Here is a 20,915-nt window from a genome sequence, read left to right as displayed (position 1 = left end):
AGGGGGCGCTGGTCATCACAACTAACTACTGAAAGCTAAGTGTCTGTTACATTTTGTTAATCTTCATGAAACAAACAAGGCAGATTTGATGATGCAGGTTTATCATCCTTGGGATGCTCTGCTACCCTCAACATGGCTCAAGACCCCCATGAGGCTAGCAGCCAATGGACATGCAGAGGGCAATGAAAGCAGCTATCAGTTAACTAACATTACCCACCGAAGATTTTTGGTTTTGAAGAACAGTGGTTCTCAAAGTTGATCTGTGGACCCCTGCGGGTCCACTTTGTATAACACTGAGTAAGATATTTATTTGCCCTTTTCACTGTTACAGGACTTCCCTGGTGGCTCAGATGGTAAAGTGTCTGCCTACAATGAAAGAGACCCGGGTTCAATCCTTGGGTCAGGAAGATCTCCTGGAGAAGGAAATGGCAACCCACTCCAGTATTCTTGCCTGGAAAATCCCCTGGATGGAGGCGCCTGGTAGGCTACAGTCCATGGCGTGGCAAAGAGTGGGACATGACTGAGCAACTTCACTTTCACTGTTACATTTACAGAAGTAACAATGTAACTTGTTGTCCCTTTAGAATAAACTGAGGCAGCAACACAGAGTTAGCAATAGTTAATTCTCGATTTAAAAAAAAAGTCAATTTCACTTAGGAATATCCCTGGTGAAGCAGTAAAAATGATTAACCTTGATCCTTGACCTCTCTTGAGTTCTTTTTTTTTTTTTTTTTAACATTTTGTGTGACTGGGTTACAAGCTGAACAAGCTGCTTTCTTCATGGAACATCATTTCCGCTTGAAAAAGTAACTGACAAACTAGTTATTCAGACTTATGTAGTTGGCAGGCATTTTCTTAAAGACTAAATCTGTCTCTCTCTCATGGTTATTTACTGGCGATAAGATTCATATTCTCTAGCAAAGACCAGAATCTGAGAAAATACCTACTTCCCACTGTGAGCATGATCGCTGTCTGATATTTACTGACTTGTCTGATGAGATCAGTAATGTTGTTAACAAATAAGCATTTTTTTTTTTTTTGACACCGTAGAACAAACTGTGTCAACATTTAGGGGACCCACATAATGCAGTGAGCTGACACTGTCCAAATCACCAGTGTCTAATGATGTGCTATCAAGCAGGAGAAAAAGAGGCATTTATAGTGGGAGAGACCCAAGGATTTTAACGAAGCAGAGAACGAACAGTTCATTGATAAGGATTCACATTCCTGATGCAACTAACCTTCAGGAAACTACCATCTGCTGAGTTTTGATGAAGCGTCAGAGTACACCCACAAGGACTTGTAGGGCTACGAAAATACTCTTTTCCAATGACCTGCCTGCATCAAGCCAGAGTTTCCTCAAATTCTTCAACCAAAACAACATAATGCAACGGACCGAACACAGAAGCAGCTATAAGAACCTGTTAATAGCTGCCTATTCAACTAGACATTAGACATTAAGGAGACTTGTAAAATGCTAAAATAATAACATTTTTTGTTCTTTTTTTTGGTGATAATTTCTCATAAAAATGTTACTTATGTTATTATGTAATAGGTATGTTATTTTAAAATTTAAAAAAATATATTTAAAACACCAAAAGATAAAACCAAAATGAACAGAAGTTCTTTGGGATTCTTGCTTTTGACTGTGTAAAGAAACCAAATTGGCGGGTGGGTGGGAGGTTCAAGAGGGAGGGAATATATGTATACTTACAGCTGATTCACACTGTTGTACAGCATAAAGTAACACAACACTGTAAAAATTATCCTCCAACTAAAAAAAAAACTTTTGAAAAGTGCTATAGTAAAAAATTAAAAGCAGATCTTAAAAAGCCAACGTAGGAAGGAGAGCCAACGTAGGAAGGAGGGCCATCTAGTGGAAAAGAGAGTTATGACATCAACTCATTTGCTAACAGAATAAATGACATCTCCAGTGACACATCCTAACACTAGAAACTCCACATACTTAAGGCAGAAATATGCAAAATTAATGGTTTGAAAAGCAAAAGTACTGTTAAATACTGACCGAAATAAAACTTAAATGTGACAGAAAAATTCCTGAAGAGGGAGGGATGGAAAGGGTTTGAGGCAGAGACTAAGACCTGGAAGACAGTGTGACGCCAGCTTAGGCAGAAGAGGAAGCTGGGGCAGGACGAAGCACAGGGAACACAGGAAACGCATGCTGGGGACCGTCTCTAGTCCTGGGAGATGCCACGGGGACTCGGTCTTTCTGCCCCACCCCCACCCCGGGGCCTCTGCTGGCCACTGGGGACCAGAGGACGTCTGAGCTGGTGGAGCTCAGTCTGGTTCCGACGCTCACCCTCCACGAGAACTGCGTCGGGTCACCCTGATGGCTGGGTTTTGTGTTGATTTCCAAGGGCTCCCTAACATGGGGGATGGGGGCGGGCTGTGTGTATGTGTCTTAACCTTTATCACAATGGGGTCAAAGAGGTGTGAATTACTCTCAGCTGCTACTGGGATGAAAAATAAGAAATGACCATGCTGTTTCAAAACAAACCATTCTGTATGGTTTACTGGAGGGTGGAAGGGCACTTGCTTGGAAAAACAAGGCTTAGGCTCAACATCCCCAGTAGCTGGGAGAGGTCTCATTTTGTCTGGCCCTCTATGGCCCTTCTTCACGTCTGGACAACTAAAGAGAACCCATAGGGCATGAGGCAGCCCTTGTGGCTTCCTGACTCTAAAAACATTCCCACACCTAACCCACCTGCAGGGGCACAGACCCCACAAAGCCCACCTGGATTTACAGAACAGGTAGGGGGCTGCAAATTAAGCTGCCTCAAGACAATCCAGGGTGGTCTCCAGTTCTCTTAAAGCTGGGTTGATCCCTACCCCCACCCCCCCAAATCACACTGGTTACATGGTATGTTAGTGGGACAGATCTGGAACCAGACATATGAACTAAGCCATGATGTTAAAAATGCCTTGTTCATATCCAGCCACCCCACCACAGCCAACACCAAATACCTTTGGGTCATCAGCCTCAGGTTTTTCAGTCTCTGAATCGTCATCTTCCTACAAGACAAAGAATTTAGAGGATTAAGCTTAAAGGAGTGGGCCTGAGGTTCTCACATGCACAACTAGGGTATGGAACAAATTTACCCAGCCTGGGTCGTCCCACCAAGAATCCCTCCCCTACCATATGACCCAGGCTCCAGAGAAAGAGGAGGGGAAAAAGAGATGTTCTGGGTAGGAAAAAAAGAACATCAGCCGCTCAAAGTCCTTACTCCAGCAGGGCCATAGTCTATATCAATGAAAATGCCTGAGATTAAAGACTACACACACAAAAACGGAAAAAGGTTGCAATACACTTGAGGAAAGAAGATCAGGCCCCACAGGATAAAGCAGGCATGGAGTTGCCAATGATATACCCATGATTTCAAAGTACAGGAATCTTTTTTTCCTTCTTTGCCTTTCATGTACACAAAGACATCAGACTCCGAGCTCCCGTGACAGCATTCACCTCCCTGAGTGCCGTGACCCTTCACCCCAACGCTATACCCGAGCGCGTCAACCCAGCAACATCTGCACATCAGCATGAACAGTAGGAAGGCAGGCATCAAATGACCAGGGCAAGTGATCTGGGAAAGGCAGGACTGTCCTGGGACCCAGCTGAGGGGACCCCGCCTCCATCCAGGCTTTTGGAGAACTAACCCATTCTAGGCAGCCTTGTTCCTTATGCAAATGGCCTGCCTGACATGGAGCACCATGTGGGCACGACATTTTCCAATGCGTGCCCTGGCCTCACACAAGCTAGTCCACCATTCCACTGAAACCCAATGAAGGTCAAAGATCAGCTACCCTGTCAGGCAGCTGTCTCCCATGTCTGTTCCACCATGAGCACACCCCAATGCACGGGAGCTGTAATTTCACATCCAATGGAAAGTTTCATTTGAAAATGCGGTTTTCAATCACTCTAAATGCCCCCCTCCCCATATGAAAGAGCACACCAGACGTGAATATAACCACCACCTGAGAGACTTCAACTAGCCTCATGGTTTTGAGATTGAATTGTTCTGCAAGGTGTCAAGAGAGCCACAGCTTTTAAATACAATCTGCTGCAAATGAAACCCATCAGGCCAAATAATCAGAGATGTAGCTCAGCTAAATACAGGCACATTTTAGAATGTCTATATTGGGACTGGATGCGAGGATTTTACTAAAATGTGAAATAAAGCTTAAATATGGTGAAAATTCTATGCAAAGTAAATGCAGAACACCTCAAAAACACACATCATGCAAATTTGCTGAAGAAAATAGTTACTGGATGTTAAGCCAGTATGTACTCACTTAAGAACAGTCAGGAAAATGGAACAACTTACAAAGCTTTTCTAAACAATTTTAGTCAATTCTGAATTATCAGCAATAATGGGGGAGGGGAAACCTCAAGGGATAAAAATATCTTCCAAAAGAACAGAATATACAAAACGCATTTTTTGTTTAATTTGTAAAGCATTTTAACTCTAACGTTTATGTAGCAATGCATAACATTTTCAAACAAATAATACAGAACATTCAGTTCAGTCGCTCAGTCATGTCCGACTCTTTGCGACCCATGGACAGCAGACGCCAGGCTTCCCTGTCCATCACCAATTCATTAGGTGTTTTAATTAAAGCTGTTGCTAACCAGCCAGATTTTATACTGAGATACAAGTTTGTAAGTCTGTGTTAAGCACCAGTCTGAATCCTTGTTTTTCTCTAGACTTAAGTTCTCCAAACTTTTAAATTTTAGGTGACAGTGTATCTAAAGTCTGGTTAAATTAAGATGCAAGTTCTCTTTTCTTTGCTAGTCAGCACATACTAAACTTTAAGCAAGATCTGATGATCAAGAACACTCTGATAAAAAGTGCCAAGTAGAACATCAAGAAAGGATTTAATAAATATCAAATCACAAATAACGGTCCTTCCCAGTCTTTTTAATAAACTGAAAGAGCTGAATGAGCCCCAACCGAGATTACAAACAGAATTGACTGCAGATATAAATGATACATCAGTTGGGATGAATGCACTGTTTCAAATGGAATAAATTATCTAAGCAGGGAAAACCAACATAAAACACCTATTGATATGTGGGTTAAATAAAATTGTCCACTATTGTTGCCTCCAAGTTTCAATACAAAGGTTAATACAAAATGGTTCAGGTGAAAAAAATTAGATTTTCAAAGAGAACTACAGATATCCAATCCAATTTTCTCAACTGATACTAAACACACCAAAAAAGGAGGGGAGGGGGAAATGGAACACTGTTGGTACAGGTCAGAAAGTTTCCGACAAATGAAATGATGCTTTGAGCAGCTGTGGATTTGGGAATAGATTTACCTACCGACGGTTTGCTGTTCTCATCCTCCTCCTCTTCATAACCATCTTCATCACCCGCGAGGCGAGAGAAGTCATCCTCTCCATAGGCTTCGGATACCAAGCCGCCTTTCTCCTCTTAAACAGAAGAGAAAAATAAGATGAATGACTGGGGAAAAGAATGGAGAAAAACACTTGAGTCATTTGAGTGGCCAGGACTATCTCTGAAGAGACAAGGAAAACCTGAATCTCATTTAAGTGACCACTGGCCCAGATTCCATTTTGGGGAAAACTACAAAATTTAGTGTATGAATTCATTAAAAGAACTGGAAAGAAAACCAAGTAATATTAAATTTCATTTTTAATGCTTCCAATCCACCTATGCCAACTGAAGCATACTTTCCTCTGAACTATTATATCGCGTTGTTTAAGCCTCTCTTTTGATCTGCCTATGTCTACTTGGTATAATAGGCACCAATGAACTAGTCTTCTCATACAAGATGAGGACTCTGTCATCCTCATTTTTGTGACTCCTCCCCTAGGAACTGGACCTTAAAACAGGGGTGCCTTGAGAGGTTCCCAATCATATCTATTTGAGAAACAAAATATTTTTCTATGTTTAAAACAAAAACAACAACCCCCACCAAACAATGCAAATTACCAGCAGAGAACTTCCAGAGAGGCCAAGACCACTTGCACTGAGAAGCTAACAGTCCAAGCCCCTCCATCACTTCCCGATGAGGAAACCAAGGCTCAAATATGTTGGGTAACTTGCTGCCTCTCTTCACTCCCATATAAATCTGTTCCCACTTCTTACTACTGTTATGCTCAACGTGGGTACGGTAACAAAATATTGATGGGCTTTAAACAACTCACAAAGTAACGGAATCGCCAAGAAGCCTTGGAAGGATCACAAATGCTCAGGTCCTTCCCCAGATCTACTGAATTAAGACTCTCTCGCGGCGGAGACCAGAGGTACAAAGCTCCAAGATATGTCTAGGGCATATTATCAATTAAAAGATTCGCTCTTCCCCACAAACAAGCCCGGAGAAAACAGGTAGTGGTTCAGTAGCCTTGGATCCTCTCTCCCCTTTGTCCGTCCTTCTGACCAGCACCATGCCCAGCACGGAGACTTTCAGTAAATTACGGAAGGATAATCGAATCCAGGGAAGGAGACGGTCCATTCGTGCTACAGAGCATATAACGCTCGGTCTAGCCCAGGATCCTGAGCGCCCTTTAGGGCTCCGGGGCCCGATACTTGGGGTACAAAGACCATCTCTTTCCCTCCCGCCGGCTAGGGGAGCAGTAACCTGATTCTCCCTTTCCGGTTCCCTTCTCGGGCCTCACCAGCCGCGCTGCCTGCCGTTTCAACTCCAGCCTCTCCGTCAGACTCAGGCTCTGAATCTTCCGCGTAAACTGCCAGAGACGACAGAACATTCTTCTTCCCCGCCATCTTATCTCCACAGCCCCGGTGTGGCTCACTTCTATGACTCCAAAGAGCCGACTTCCGCGCAGAACGGCGACTTCTTCCGGATCCCAGGAGACCCCGCGCCCCTTCCAGACCGGGAACCAATCAAAACGGCTCTTTCGGCGCATGGCTCCGCCCCTCGTGCCAACGCTTGCATAACGTCATCACTGCGCGACGGACACAAGCTTCTGTGGGATTTACCTGACACTGCTTTCCCAGCAGTTTGGCTTTTCAGTTACCTGAGGCGTATGAGGGTCTTCGAGTAGTTCCCGAGCCAGCGGGCATCAGCGGCCCGACAAGAGCCCTTCGCTTCTCGGAGCCCACGGCAGGCTCTGATATCTTGGGGTTAAGAGAGGGAGGCTTTCGCTGGGGAAGGGAGAAATGAGCAGATCTGAGGCTGAGTAAAGGGGAGAGCTGGCCTCCGGGGGGTGGGTGAGAGGGTGATGGGAAGAAGGGGTCAGGTCCCGGAGGAAGAATGGTTGTCAGTGGCAGTGCTTATGGAGTAGAGGGTGGATCTTAGGAAAAAAATTCCATCTTCTCCAAACTGTTCCTGACATTTGTGTTTCTTCTCGTGATCTGATTTCTAGCTCTGCGCTGTACGGTGGCCTGGAATAGTTCGAAGATTTTATTTTCACTGAGCATAAAAATAGAGATGTTAATTACTCAAGAATGTATTGCTCCAGGCTCTTCACCTGGAGCTATATTACTTGAATATAGTGCATTGTTTGAGTATAATAAAGCAAATTTATACTCATAGAGATTATAAAATAACTAGTCTTTTAAAAGCAGAACAGAGGTTTCTAGTTGCAACCATATGATCATCACCTTTGCCTTAACCTTTGGCCACTGTTGGTAAAGATGAGTACCCACCCTTCCTCTCCTTTTGACCCTGAGCGTCGAGTCCGGAGCATGTTGAAAAAGGTCTTTGGGTTTGACTCTTTTAAGACGCCTTTGCAGGAGGGGGCGATCATGGCTGTAGTGAAAGGTAACATTACCAAACTACCTGTGTTTACATTTGTGCTGCTGCAGAGCACTTTCCTTTTTTTTTTAATATTTATTTTTATTTATTTGGCTGCATAGTCTTAGTTGTGGCACGTGGGTTCCCTGACCAGGGATCGAACCCAGCCCCCCTGTATCAGGAGCACAGAGTCTTAGTCACTGGACCACCAGGGAATTCCCTGCAGAGCACTTTCCTTCTGACCCTTCCTACCTCCCCGCCTTTGGGCCATATTTGGTTTTGGAGATGTAGATGTGTCACCCTAAACTTACTTACAGTTTTACCGGCAGAACCACCCAACTGTTCTGATTCTGATAGTTCACAGTCAGAGCTAAGGTTGTCTTTGAAAACACTATATATTTCCATTCTCTTTTGTTTGGTGTAGACAGCAGTGTGTGTGGGGGTGGGGTAGGGGTGTAGTTGGCAGGAATAGTCTTAAGCAGTCATCTTCCAGGTAATTTTTTTGTTGAAGATAGAGTGGCTTGGGTCCCAAGTAGGGAAGGAGTAACATTATAAACTGGAGCTGTGTTGATAGATGAAGGTTGTCAAGAGGGGAGCAGGAATGTAATGTCAGTGACACTGTAACATTTATAAACAAAGTCCCTCTAAGTGATGTATCCATGTCTACGCAGATACGCTCACCCATCCAGAAGGATTCAGCTTTCATTGAATCCTTATTCAGCTCAACCTGATTCAGTTCAGCCATCCGTGTCCCAGCAGACTCCGACTCCTTACCCTTGTAGTCGTTACCACTTCTGGAAATGATTGGCTGGCATTGCTGAATCTCCCTGGATCACTCCCCTTTTCCTAGAAAGGATGGGAAGGGAATTGCAATTATATTGAGACCCTTCCATGTGCCAGACACTCTACTAGGGGTTTTTCTTACATTATCCTTTAATTGTCAACAGCCTTGATGAGGGGAATATATAAAAGGCAGGAGCATTGAGATGTTGTCCTCTTGTCTTTTGCAGGTGATAAGGATGTCTTTGTGTGCATGCCCACTGGGGCAGGAAAGTCCCTCTGCTATCAGCTCCCTGCTCTGTTGGCTAAAGGCATCACCATCGTGGTCTCTCCTCTCATTGCTTTGATTCAGGTGAGGCTCAGGTGAATGAAGATGGCAGGCCAGAAAGTTTAGGGGACTTTCCTTTTTTTTTTTTTTGTAGCTGGAAGTTTTACTTCTTTCACTGGTCTTTTGCCTCTTGCTTTTCTTTGATTTGTCTTTGTCCCTCTGTTTTGGGTTTCTGAATTGCCTAAGTGTGGGGTTCTCCACTAGTGCATATCACTCTGGTGGGTTATGATTGAGTCCTCTCTGTTTTGATGGCCTGAGGTTCTTAACCTTCCTTTGTAACTTTTTGTCTGGAGGAACATGGAACTGTATGTGTACGTACACTACGTACACATACATTCTCATATGTATACATGTGCACTGTTGATGTTCTAGAAGATGCAGATGGGTAGAGAGGTAAATTGATATGGGGGAATCCCTGGTATGTTCTGCTTGCTTCTGGTGGGCACACAGCTGTGAGACAGAAAAACAGATGAGAAACTTGTTGGGATGTTAACTGTACTTCTGGCTATATTTAAAGCCTGCAGCTGGGCTGGTAGAATCAGAAATGAGGAAGTGTGGCTGTGTGGGTAAGAGCCATCCACCATGAAGAAAAGGAGAAAGAGAGCAGGCAAGGCAGAGAACAACAGTGACCGTGCTTCGTGAGTGTGCCCTAGTCTCAGGCTTTGTGCTAAGTGCCTTCGGGGTGTCAACTTGCCTCTGAGGCATAAAAGTTCATTTAATCCTTGCAGCAATCCTATTAGGTAGTTTTACTCTTTTTATAGTGAAGAGAAAGAAAATGAGAAAGTTGAAAGTTTAAGGACCAGCTGAAGAGCATGTGGTAATTGAGCTGGGATTAAAGCCCTGTCTGTCTAGCTCCACACTTCCACGACTGACTTCCTCTTCTTTACCTCTTTTATGCAAAGAGAAGACACGTTGGAGGGTGGGAGGAGGATAATTTATGCCTGTGAACTACCCTCAGGGAGTCACGGAGACATTTACCTCTGAGTCCTGAGGGCCACTTATTGCCTGCTCTGGGCCTCTCCCCCTTCTGCCTTCAGGACCAGGTGGACCACTTGCTGGCTCTGAAGGTCCGAGTGAGTTCCCTGAACTCGAAGCTGTCAGTGCAGGAGAGGAAGGAGCTGCTCTCCGACCTGGAGCAGGAAAAGCCCCAGACTAAGCTTCTGTACATCACGCCAGAGATGGCGGCTTCCACCTCCTTCCAGCCCACCCTGAACTCCCTGGTGTCTCGCCACCTGCTCTCCTACCTGGTGGTGGATGAAGCTCATTGTGTTTCCCAGTGGGGGCACGACTTCCGCCCTGACTACTTGCGCCTGGGAGCCCTGCGCTCCCGCCTGGCAGACGCCCCGTGCGTGGCTTTGACCGCCACGGCCACCCTGCAGGTCCGAGAGGATGTGTTTGCTGCCCTGCACCTGAAGCAGCCAGTTGCTATCTTCAAGACTCCCTGCTTCCGGGCCAACCTCTTCTATGATGTGCAGTTCAAGGAACTGCTTCCTGATCCTTATGGGAACCTGAGGGACTTCTGCCTTAAGGCTCTTGGACAGAAGGCTGATAAAGGGGTGAGGGCTCCGAAGTCAGGGGTCGAAGGGCCAGCGGGGTGCTAGCTGCAGCATAGAGATAGATTCTCGTTTCTAAAAACTTTGGTTTTTTCCAGCTTTCTTAGCCAGGACTAGCTGTAGCTTTTTTTTTTTGAGGGGCTGCACTGTGTGGCGCAGAAGGCAATGGCACCCCACTCCAGTACTCTTGCTTGGAAAATCCCACGGATGGAGAAGCCCGGAAGGCTGCAGTCCATGGGGTCTCTAAGAGTCGGACACAATGGAGCGACTTTACTATCACGCATTGGAGAAGGAAATGGCAACCCACTCCAGTACTCTTGCCTGGAAAATCCCATGGACGGAGGAGCCTGGTGGGGTACAGTCCATGGGGTCACTAAGAGTCAGACACTGAGCGACTTCACTTTCACTTTTCACTTTCATGCATTGGAGAAGGAAATGGCAACCCACTCCAGTGTTCTTGCCTGGAGAATCCCAGGGATGGGAGAGCCTGGCGGGCTGCCATCTATGGGGTCGCCCAGAGTCGGACACTACTGAAGGGACTTAGCAGCAGCAGCAGCACTGTGTGGCATGGAGCATCTTAGTTCCCTGAGCAGGGTGCAAACCTGTGCTCCTTGCGGTGGAAGCCCCGGCTGTAGCTTCTTAAAACTCTCACACAAGTGTTTTGGTTTCCTGGCATTGTTTCACCTACTGGGGTTCCTGGACTCCTCCTTTGCAGATCTATCCAGGGCTTGAGGGGAGGAGGCAGAAAGGTTGGAAAGGTTGAGTTCTGAGCCAGTGTGGTCCCGCCTTGTTAGAAAGCGGCAGGGCTGTGCTAGGTGGTCTGCCTCAGAGGAGACCGTGAGGCTGAAAGAGCCACTTCTGAAGCGGCCGTAGTGTGACGGGCTGAGTGTTTTGTTTTCCCAATGCTTGTTTTCTCCCTGTGTCTCCACATTCAGTTGTCTGGCTGCGGCATCATCTACTGCAGAACCAGAGAGGCCTGTGAACAGCTGGCCATAGAGCTCAGTTACAGGGGCGTGAACGCCAAGGCATACCACGCAGGTAAGGGGCACCGGGGCTCCGTGGCTCTCCTCACTCGGAGAAGCCTCTTAGCCAGTCTCTTATTCCTTAAGAATCCTGGCTGATCAGATGGTCCATCATCTAGTTCCAGCTACCCAGGCAGAGCTAAAATGATTCACTTAAATCCACAAAAAGGTGCCTAGACATGAATGAGATGTAAAAGGATCTCCTGAATTCTTGTCGTCACCTTATGCCCACCCAGCAGCAGGTGATGAGATTTTTAATCCAGGAATTGGTGTTGTGGCAAGAGCACAGGCTCTGGAGGCCAATAACGACGTGGGTGTTTGGGGGTTGCTTTTTGTAATATTTATTTGGCTGCACTGGGTGTTAGTCGTGGCACTTCTTGTGGCATGCAAACTCTCAGTTGTGGCATGTGGGATCTAGCTCCTGACCAGGATTGAACTCAGGCCCCCTGCATTGGAAGCACAGAATCTTAGCCACTGCACCACCAGGAAGTCCCTGGACTTGGGTTTGAATCCTGGCTCTCACATTTATGAGAGAACCTTTGCCACGCACAGGCCAGGGTCCTTATGTTGACTGGCTCAGGCTCGGTGGCTTAAGTGCCTGACCCAAGGTCATACACCTGGTGGGTGATGGTTTCACAGTGTGTGTGCAGGTAGGCCCCAGGGGAAACCCACAAGAGATGCAAGTTCCCTTCCTCACCCTCTCTGTTCTAGGGCTGAAGGCTCCTGAAAGAACACTGGTGCAGAACGAGTGGATGGAGGAGAAGGTCCCTGTAATTGTGGCGACCATTAGTTTTGGGATGGGAGTGGACAAAGCCAATGTCCGGTGAGTTCTGGTTCTTGTCTGACTCTGCCATTCGGGCCCTGGCTCAGGGTGGGGCGAGCCACCTGGTACTCTGCCTGGAGGACCAGGACTCTGTGTCCTTCTAGGGCCGGGGGCCGGGGGGAGGGAGCAGGGAATGGAGGCCCCAGGACAGCGTCCCTGGTACATAGTCCAGATGCTGACAGTCCTTGTGTGGTCTGCCCCCTGGTGGCAGAGAAGCATGGCCAAGCCTCAGGCTCACCCTTTAACACAGTCCTGCTCACTTTCATCTTAGCAACTGGAGCTTGTGAGAGAGTGGAATGAAGTATCTTAAAGCCACTCCCTATGGGAAGGCAAAGGCAAAGATCCTGTTACTGTCTCCCCTTCTTCCTGCTTACTGGACAGTCTAGCAGAGATGGGTGCGTCCCAGCCTCCTAGCCCCACACTGGCCACTGTTGGGGTATCTTTTACCTCCAGCCACTCTTGACCTTCTGGAGACATTATGAGCTACAGCCCCAAGTCCTTTGCTCAGATTAATACCAACAGTAATGCCTTGTGTGACTTACAGAGCACTTTTGCACATTTGGTCTCATTAAGCCTCACAGTGACCCTGCCTTGGTCAGGGTAGGAGTTAGACCATGAACTACACTTGAGAGAACATGGACTTTGGAATCAGGGCTTGAACCCTGGGTCATCTGTGTCTTGTTAGGGGCCAGCTTTGGAATCAGACACCCCTAGACTCAAATCCTAGCTCTACCATCCCCTAGTACGAATTTACTTTTCTGAATCCCAAGTTTATTGTCTATAAAATGAGGCTAGCTCGTGTGGTGATGACTGTAATGATTAAACAAGACAAACATGTACACTGGCTCATAGTAGGTATTTAGTAAATGTTATCTTTTTTGCTCTTCAAAGATGTTGTCAAGGACTTATCCAGCTCCTAACTGTTCTAATCTTATTTAAATCCACCACTTTTTCTGTGGGCTGCTCCATGGCAGGGAGCCCTGCTGGCAGGCTGCAGGTGTCCAGCCTTGTTACTCTGGGGTCCCGTCTCTCCCTGCCAGCCTCCCGGCTCCTGGTACCTGTGAAGGGCCCTGCTCAGCCATCCCAGAGTCTCTCCTCCCCTCGGCTTCCCCCCCACACCTCATGCTGGTTGTCCCTTGGATCCTAGGTTTGTTGCCCACTGGAATATTGCCAAGTCTATGGCTGGGTACTACCAGGAGTCTGGCCGGGCGGGCAGAGATGGAAAGCCTTCCTGGTGCCGCCTCTACTACTCCAGGAGCGACCGCGACCAAGTCAGCTTCCTGATCAGGAAGGAAGTTGCAAAACTCCAGGTGAGTCCTGGACAGTAAGAGCCCTTCCTGTCCGAAGCCACCGCTCCACCATTTCACACAGCGTATTTCTGAACCCAGATGGAGCTTCTGTAATCTGGAGGGGTGCTCCTGAGGCTCGAAAGTACAAGGGGGTGAATGGGGTTTGTTGGTAGATAGCTTGTAACAAGGTTAGACTTTTTTCTTTATACTTAGTTTATCTTCGTACAGTCTGTTGTGTGTGTGTTATTTTATATAGTCAGGATCAATCCTGCCTTGGTGGTCCAATGGTTAGGACTTGGTGCTTTCACTGCCATGGCCCCAGGTTCAATCCCTGGTCAAGGAATTAAGATCCTAAAAACTGTGTGGCCCAAAGAAAAAGGGTTAAGATTAGTCCTATGTGTCACCTGGGGCTGGAGAGCTGGTGAAGATACTTTTGTAATGTAAATTAAAAATCCACAAAGCTATTTTTTCAAAAAAACAAATATTCGGATACATAAATAATCTTAAGTTTCCATAAATCCTGAACCTATGGAAAAATTCTGTGTGGTGAAGATACCATCAAGAGAGGCAATAGATAAATAATAGACCTGGAAAAATATTTAACATAAAAGGTAAACCAAAGGTTAAAGTGGGCAATAAATAGAGAGCTTTCCCCAACTGACAAGAAAAAATAAAGGATATGAAACAAAAATTCCCAGAAAAACTCATCAAATGATATATCCAAAGATGTTCAAATCTGGTAGTAGTCAAGGAGGTGCAAATTAAACTAAAATCTGACACATGTGTAAAAGAGCTCAAACCCTGTTGCTAGTGGGCACGTGTAGGAAGGAGTGTCTACACTTTGCCAAGAGAAAAATGCAGTGCGGAGGGAAGCAATCTAGCAATCTAGCAATATCTATTTAAATTTTAAAATATAGGTAGGAATTCCCTGGTGGTCAAGACTCTGTGCCTCCACTGCAAGGGGTGAGGTTTGCTCTCTTGTCTAGGAATTAAGATCCCACATGCCAAAAAAAGACAGAGTATATATACATATGTACATACTTAGGTATATATAGGTACCCTTTAAGCGAGATAGCCTATTTTTGGAACTGAGTCACCTGAAATTGCTTTAAAAAGGTGACTGGGACCTGCTCTGACTAGAGCTGGAACTTTGGGGAATTTCTGTTTTCCAAAAGCTGCTCAGGTGATGCGTGGTCAGGTGTGGAGGAGGCTGTTTTGTGAATGTCTTAATTAGTGGCCCTTGCTGTTTTTCTGTCTCATCATTTGTTGGGCTGTGTGGTCATCCAACTGTGGGAGACTTTGGCTGAATAGTTGTTTCTTGTCTCCAGGAAAAGAGAGGGAACAGAGCATCTGATAAAGCTGCAGTCTTGGCCTTTGATGCCCTGGTGGCCTTCTGCGAAGAGTCAGGGTGAGTGACTTATCTCGTGTGTGGAGCCAAGTGTTGAGACCTTTCCCTCCCCCATCACCATGCATTAACCAGCTCATGCAGGGCAGCTCCTGGGCCAGCAAGGGACCCCTGCCTGCTGAGGGCCGTCGTGTGGGGTGTTTCCTGTCAGGGAGCATGGAAGGTGGTACCGCCCACTTTTCCGTGGAGGGCCTTAGAAACTCTGGCCCTGTGAGGATTCGTTGCGTAATTTGGGCGGTCACCCACCCATCCCACTCTACCCACTTCCAGAGTGGCTGGCCCCGTGAATGGCTCAGTTCCAAGAGATGCGACCAGTTCTGCACCACTGGCGTTGTGGTCGTCATGTGCCACGGAGCTGGACCACTGCCTTCACTTGCAGGGTAGTCAGTCTCGTCCCAGACCCAAACAGAAACATGTGGCTCAGCTTATCTCTTAGGGGGCGGAGGGGGCGGTATTGTGCTTGGAGAGACACCATATTTCTAATGCAACAGCAGCCTGCCCACTTTGGAAACCATGTATCTGTTTGATCCGCATCTGCTGCCAGAGGGGCTATGAAAGAGCCTGATAGCTGCTGAGGGTGGGCGCCGGGCATGAGCAGCTGGGGCACACTGTGTGAGGGACATCCAGGAGCATTTGAGACAGGCTGGGAGCCCTGGCATTTGTATAGCGCTTGGCTCAAGAAAGCTCTTTGATTCCTCTGCTCTCATTGGTTAAATCTCATTGGACAACCTGTAAGGTAGATGCAGAGCTGATGGCTTCAGACTTCGAGTGGACCAGAGAGGTCATGGTCACGAAGCTCACAGTAGGACAGATGCTAATCCCCATCTTCTGATTGTCAGGGACGTGCATGTTTTCATACACACATGCCATCTTGGTTTTTGCCGGACTAGATTCTGGAAGCACAGAGCTGATTAAGTGCACGATACTGGTGTCCAGCAGAGGTTTGAGGGTTTCCTCTGGAGACCAGAGAGGCTCTTACTTGGGCCATATGTTCTGACTCTCACCCCCTCCTCTTCACTGATGAGTTGGTGGCCCCTGGGTTGAAGCTGTTCCCTTCTCCAAGCGGCCATTTCTCATTTGGCATTGCAAGACCATGCCCAGCAGAGGAGGTCAGGACCCTTGCCCACAGCCCCTGTGACCAGAGCCCTTTGTAGGTACTCATACTATGAACTGCTAAATTAGGCCTCCTTCGGCTTCTTGAGTAAAGCGCTTGTCCTGAAAGGGCTCTGTGTCCTTGCTGGGTATCAGAGTACCCTGTGCTGGAAAGCGCCTTGGCTGGGTTCTTGTTGGGGATGAGTCTGAGGCTCTGCAAGGCTGTCCGGAGGCTTAGCTCTGCCACCTCTAGGCTGCAGCATCTCACCACACAAGAGGCCAGGTCCTCCCAGGGGCCTCTGCCTTCTATCTCAGCCCAGGGAACTGGGGCCTCTTAATGTGTCAGGGGCCGGGCATTGGGGGGCTTCCTGTTGCCCTGTAAGCCGCCTTATCTCCTGTCTCTCTTATTGCACGTGAGGGTGTCTGATGCCAGGACTTCCAGGCCCTGGGATGGAGTCAGCATGGCTGGTGTGGCTAGATTTGAAATTGCTCTTTGAATGAAAGATAATGTTTCTTTATTGCACAAATGGTACATAGCACAAAGGCAAAGCCCCTTCTCCACCAGACATTTGCCCCTTTTCTAAGAATAGCCTGGTTTGAGGTTGACATTGAAGCAGCTGTTTGCGAAGAGAGGGCACCTGGCAGCAAGGGACAGGCCAGCCTGATGGCGTCGGCAGAGGCGGGGACATGTCTACAAAGGCTGCATTGTAGGGGGTGCATGGGGCCTGGGGGGCTCTGAGGGATACCTGGGCGCCTCTGGGACCAAGAGAAAAGACATGCAGGTCATATGAAGGCCAGTGTGGGGCATCCAGCCGGCTTCCTCTCTTCTTTGTGCAGCTACTTTCTCTGAGCATGACCATGAAATGCATTTGATTACTGATGACATGGCCAAATTTACCTTTGAGTGTAAAAAGGAATAGTAATTAGGTTGAAAGTAACCTCTGACCTAGAGGCCTCTGCACCCTGAGATAGGAAGAACTGCTTTGGTTTAGGCCTAGATTATACTGGGCTCTGCTGTCTCTCAGGGTCTCCAGACTCAGAGAGCCAACAGTTCAGGCATCCCTCTGTTTATCCATTCCTTTGCTCATTTGTTCAAGCAGCAAACATTGATTGGTACTGACTCTGGGCAAGGCACACCAGAAAAGGGGGTACAATGGGGAACAGAAAGAGACCCAGCCCCTGCTTTCTGGTACTTGAACCAGTGAGGAAGACAGGCATTTATCAGATAATCATATGAAAAATGTTTAATTCCAGACTGTTAAAGGGCTTTGAAGAAAGAGTACATAGTGTTTTGAGAGTGGCCCCCTTGGCCTGCAGAAAGTCAGGTCACGACTCTTCATTCTGGTTGGTCCTTTTGGTCATGGGGAGGAAACCAAAGATAATAGCAAACAAGACGAGAGACAGGACCGTGGTGAAGAACAGGATGATCACTGCCAGGCCCCCCAGGTCCCAGGGGTTCTGCCAGAACTCCATCTTCCAGGAGTATTTCGATAGCATTCTGTCCATTTGAACCTGGAAAGGCGGGGACAGAGGCCCTGAATGCCAGGGCTTCTCCACAGCCCTCCCCATGTGCTACTCCCTACTCCCCTAACTTCATTCTCTGGTGCCATCTCAGAATAGCAGCCACCTCTGCAGTTAATGGGCATTGAAGGGACGCTGGGTCATGGGGCTCGGTGCCTCTGGCAGGCAACAGATGGGCTTTCCTCCTCCACAAAAGCAAAAGCAGGGACTGGCACCAAGAGCAGGGGTGGGGGTGGTCCGGTGCACTCTGCCTTCCCCAGGCCTTTCCTGAACAGCCCTGCTGTGATCAGGGACTTTCTCTCCCATTCCTGAGACCTGCTCAGCCAGAACCTGAAATGCACTGCTGTAGGGCCTTCCCTGGTGGCCCAGTGGTTAAGACTCTAATCCTGACCCCAGTGCAGGGGACACAGGTTCGATCCCTGGTCAGGGAGTTAAGAGTCTGCACACCATATGACACGGCCAAAAAATAAGTGAAAAGCACTGATATAGACCCTTCCTGGTTTTCCTGCCTCAGTTGTGAACTGAGAGGTCCACACTGGAGCCAGGGAGTGGACAGACTCAAGCTGGGAGCTCAGCCGGCTTCCTGAGAGGCAGGACCAACTCGTCGTCTTGAAACACGGCTGAGCCGGGCGGGCTATGAGCCGGTAGCCAGTTGAAGGGAGTGAAGGCGGAGAAGGGAGGCGCCATTACCCGGCTCTGCTGCTCCTGCTCTGTGTCCTAAGAGAGGGTGGGTCAGGGAACCCTTTAGAGCTACGCTTTGCGGGGCCGAGCTGAAGACACTGCCAGGAGACTAGAGCTCTGCCCCGACTCAGAGAAGCAACTTTTGGGAGGAAAAGGGGTCACCCTGATGGCTGGCCCTGACCAGACCTGCCTGCTGTCACCAGAGCAGACAAAGGTGGCCTAGGGCCTGTTGCCGAGCAACCACATTCCCTTTCAGCCTTTCCCACTTACCCCCTCTGCTGTGTTCTGCCCTCTTGCGATGCTGTTTTGGAGGGCTGCTCAGGGCGTGTGGGTTGAAGTGTCCTGGCTGAGACAAATCAGAATTGGAGTCGGGGGGAAGAGAATGGCTCCAGGGCCCTTGCCCCAGGCCACCTGTCCCCCTCACCTGTGTCCACTGAAAGGACCTGCTCAGGAGGCCCCGGGGCTGGGGCGCCACCCATGGCTGCTTGCTTTCCATGGCACCGGGTAGATGATTAACCACAGCTCCTGCTGGCACCTCCTGGAACCAGCATGGGGGTGTTTATCACCAGCGAGGCCCTGGCTTCCTGCAGAGGCCTGACTTCTCCCTTGGTATCTTTGCCTCTCAGGCCTGGCCTCAACTGTTTCTTGTGGGTTCCCACCCATGGTATGATGGAGTGGCCAGGAAGCGGGAGTGGGGCCTGTGCCCTGGTGCGTGGAACCTGGTGGCCGCCATCCCTCCTTAAAAGACGGGAGTCAAGTGTCCACAGTGGCCAGGAACTGCGTTGGGCACCTTGTGTCCAGTTGTGAGCAAGAGAAGCAGGCTCTGCCCTCCCAGGGGTTCCATTCTATGGCCTGTTCGAGTTAGGTGGGAGTATTTCTGAAGGCCTGTGCCCAGGCCCCTCCTCTGGGTGTGTTAGAACCCTGTGCTTGGTAAAGCTTGCCAGGCTGGAGGAGGTGGTGGGCGAGTTCCGTGAAGTCCTTCTTAACTCTCCTGGCCTCATTGACCCAGGCTCACCTGCTGCCTCGCATTTCCTTCTGTAAAACACACTGACTAATGCCCTTGGCCTGCCGGGGTCTAAGCACACCCTCGGGCTTCCACTCCATCAGCTTAGTTGGATGCTTATCAAGAGTCAGCTATTTGTTCGCCAACCTGTTTTGTGGCAGCTGTAGTCATTATTATAATTACATAATTGCACTTAACATTACATGAAAAGGAAGCAATGGTAATAGCCAAAACCCCAGTTTTACAACCGGGGAACAGGCACGGAGCGGTTAAGTAGCTTACCCAGGGTCACACAACTAAGAAGTTACTGCTTTGAGGTTTGGACCCAGCTGTTCCACTCAGCTGCACAATCTGAGCTCTGAAGCACTATGTTGGACCTCAGAACAAGCAGAGAGGGAACGTATTTCTTTCTGTAAATACTACTTGACCACTTTAGAATCATTCAGATGGCATTTCTGTCAAAAATAGATGTGGACAAGACAGCTGTAAACAGTTCCTAAAAATGCAGAAGGATTTCACAATCAGGTTTCTTTGCAGATGCCTTTTTTTAGAAAGCTGACTTTTATTTTTCTAATTTAAAACACTATTTATTAGTTTGACCATGTCGGGTCTTAGTTGAGGCATGCAGGGCCTTTTGCTGCAGTGCATGGACTCTCTTGTTGCGGTGCACGGGCTCAGAAGTTGTGGCACGTGGGCTTAGTTGCTTCGAGGCAATGTGGGGTCTTAGTTCCTTGACCAGGGATTGACCCTGAGTCCCCAGCATTGCAGGGTGGATTCTTAACCACTCGACCACCAGGGAAGTCCCCTTATTCTGCCTCAAAGAAATAAAAATTAGCAAATAGACAAGTCAGGAAATCTGATCAGCAAACCTACACTCAGAGAAAAGATGTGTGTGTCTGTGTTTCCATCTCAGATGAGGAGTGTAGAGTATGTATGTCTCATGTACGCAAACATTGCTTTAATTGACTTTTTCTATTAATTGCTAGCCCAGGTCAGAAAATTCTTCTGAAATTATCACCAGGAAGGGAGTGATATGATGGAAAGAAGTAGAGAATGCCTTTGGTGCCCTTGGCAAGGCCTGGGGCCCAGGGGACTCCCCTGGGAGGAGCAATGATTAAGTTGAGATGTGAAGATGATGTAAGAGTTAGAATTAGGGGACAGCAGCCAGCTGCTTCCCGAGGAGAGTGAAGAAACATTTTCTAAGTACAGAATTATTTTGTTTTCAGTAATTTTTTAAATGATCATTTTGTTGTTGTTTGTATCGTGTGGCTTGCAGAATCTCAGGAACCTAACCCAGGGGATTAATCAGGAACTGGATCTGGACCATGGCAGTGAAAGTCCAGAATCCTAACCACTAGGCCACCAGGGAACTCCCTGTCCTCTGTTTTTTAGGCTGTGGAATTTGTTGTTACCCATAAGCAAATATATTGTCCTGAAGGTTGTTATTTCTAGATTGCTTTCAAACATTAATGTTCAGGAAAACAGATTTCAGAGAAAACAGTGTTGTGTGGCCTCTGCTAATGAGATTCTTGCACCGGTGGCTTGACTGTAGTTTCTGAGGTGTGAAGTCTGGACAGTGAACTGTGCAGATCCGAAGCGGGGAGTGAAAAACCCTTGTGAGACACCGAGACCACAATCGTGGGCATTGTTGGAGCAGAGGCCACAGGCAGGGGCTGCAG

At 47.8% G+C, this 20,915-nt stretch overlaps 3 protein-coding genes and 1 non-coding gene across 9 annotated transcripts in view; 2 read left to right on the top strand and 2 right to left on the bottom strand.

Moving 5' to 3' along the window:
- Positions 1–6,868, bottom strand: part of LOC120866754 (SAP30 binding protein) — a 32,921-nt gene extending 26,053 nt beyond the window's left edge. For 2 of the 3 annotated variants that reach the window (XM_040244609.1, XM_040244611.1), the window contains exons 1-3: positions 6,661–6,868; positions 5,342–5,451; positions 2,986–3,033 (exon numbers count right to left, since the gene is read on the bottom strand). In XM_040244609.1, the coding sequence (XP_040100543.1) occupies positions 2,986–3,033; positions 5,342–5,451; positions 6,661–6,766 (264 nt within the window). In that variant the 5' untranslated portion in view covers positions 6,767–6,868. Of the gene's footprint in view, positions 1–2,985; positions 3,034–5,341; positions 5,452–6,623 lie in introns of all 3 variants that reach the window. The other variant, XM_040244610.1, reaches the window with a different exon arrangement.
- Positions 6,869–6,956: 88 nt separating this feature from the next.
- The window catches only part of RECQL5 (RecQ like helicase 5), a 29,615-nt gene continuing 15,656 nt past the window's right edge, over positions 6,957–20,915 (top strand). The window contains exons 1-8 of one of the 3 annotated variants that reach the window (XM_040244538.1): positions 6,957–7,116; positions 7,629–7,766; positions 8,750–8,871; positions 9,885–10,403; positions 11,336–11,438; positions 12,134–12,245; positions 13,393–13,555; positions 14,863–14,942. In XM_040244538.1, coding sequence (XP_040100472.1) covers positions 7,640–7,766; positions 8,750–8,871; positions 9,885–10,403; positions 11,336–11,438; positions 12,134–12,245; positions 13,393–13,555; positions 14,863–14,942 — 1,226 coding nt within the window. In that variant the 5' untranslated portion in view covers positions 6,957–7,116; positions 7,629–7,639. Of the gene's footprint in view, positions 7,767–8,749; positions 8,872–9,884; positions 10,404–11,335; positions 11,439–12,133; positions 12,246–13,392; positions 13,556–14,862; positions 14,947–20,915 lie in introns of those variants that run through there. The other 2 variants (XM_040244540.1, XM_040244539.1) reach the window with 2 other exon arrangements.
- On the top strand, positions 13,805–13,877 carry TRNAE-UUC. The gene has a single exon. It is a non-coding gene; the product is annotated as a tRNA-Glu (tRNA).
- Positions 17,249–19,164, bottom strand: SMIM6 (small integral membrane protein 6). 2 transcript variants are annotated; one of them, XM_040244660.1, is made up of 3 exons: positions 18,658–19,164; positions 18,504–18,579; positions 17,249–17,543 (listed from the first exon to the last, which is right to left on the bottom strand). In XM_040244660.1, the coding sequence occupies exon 3, from the start codon at positions 17,535–17,537 to the stop codon at positions 17,358–17,360; it is 180 nt and encodes a 59-aa protein (XP_040100594.1). In that variant the 5' UTR covers positions 17,538–17,543; positions 18,504–18,579; positions 18,658–19,164; the 3' UTR covers positions 17,249–17,357. The 2 variants fall into 2 exon arrangements, with proteins under 2 accessions (XP_040100594.1, XP_040100595.1); XM_040244661.1 differs by lacking the exon at positions 18,658–19,164 and having other exon boundaries at positions 18,504–18,647.

This window comes from Oryx dammah, unplaced genomic scaffold (assembly GCF_014754425.2).
Source record: "Oryx dammah isolate SB20612 unplaced genomic scaffold, SCBI_Odam_1.1 HiC_scaffold_8, whole genome shotgun sequence".
In the NCBI taxonomy this organism is placed as follows: Eukaryota; Metazoa; Chordata; class Mammalia; order Artiodactyla; family Bovidae; genus Oryx; species Oryx dammah.
Note: the sequence above shows the minus strand (reverse complement) of the source record. Positions and strands in the feature narration are given on the sequence as shown.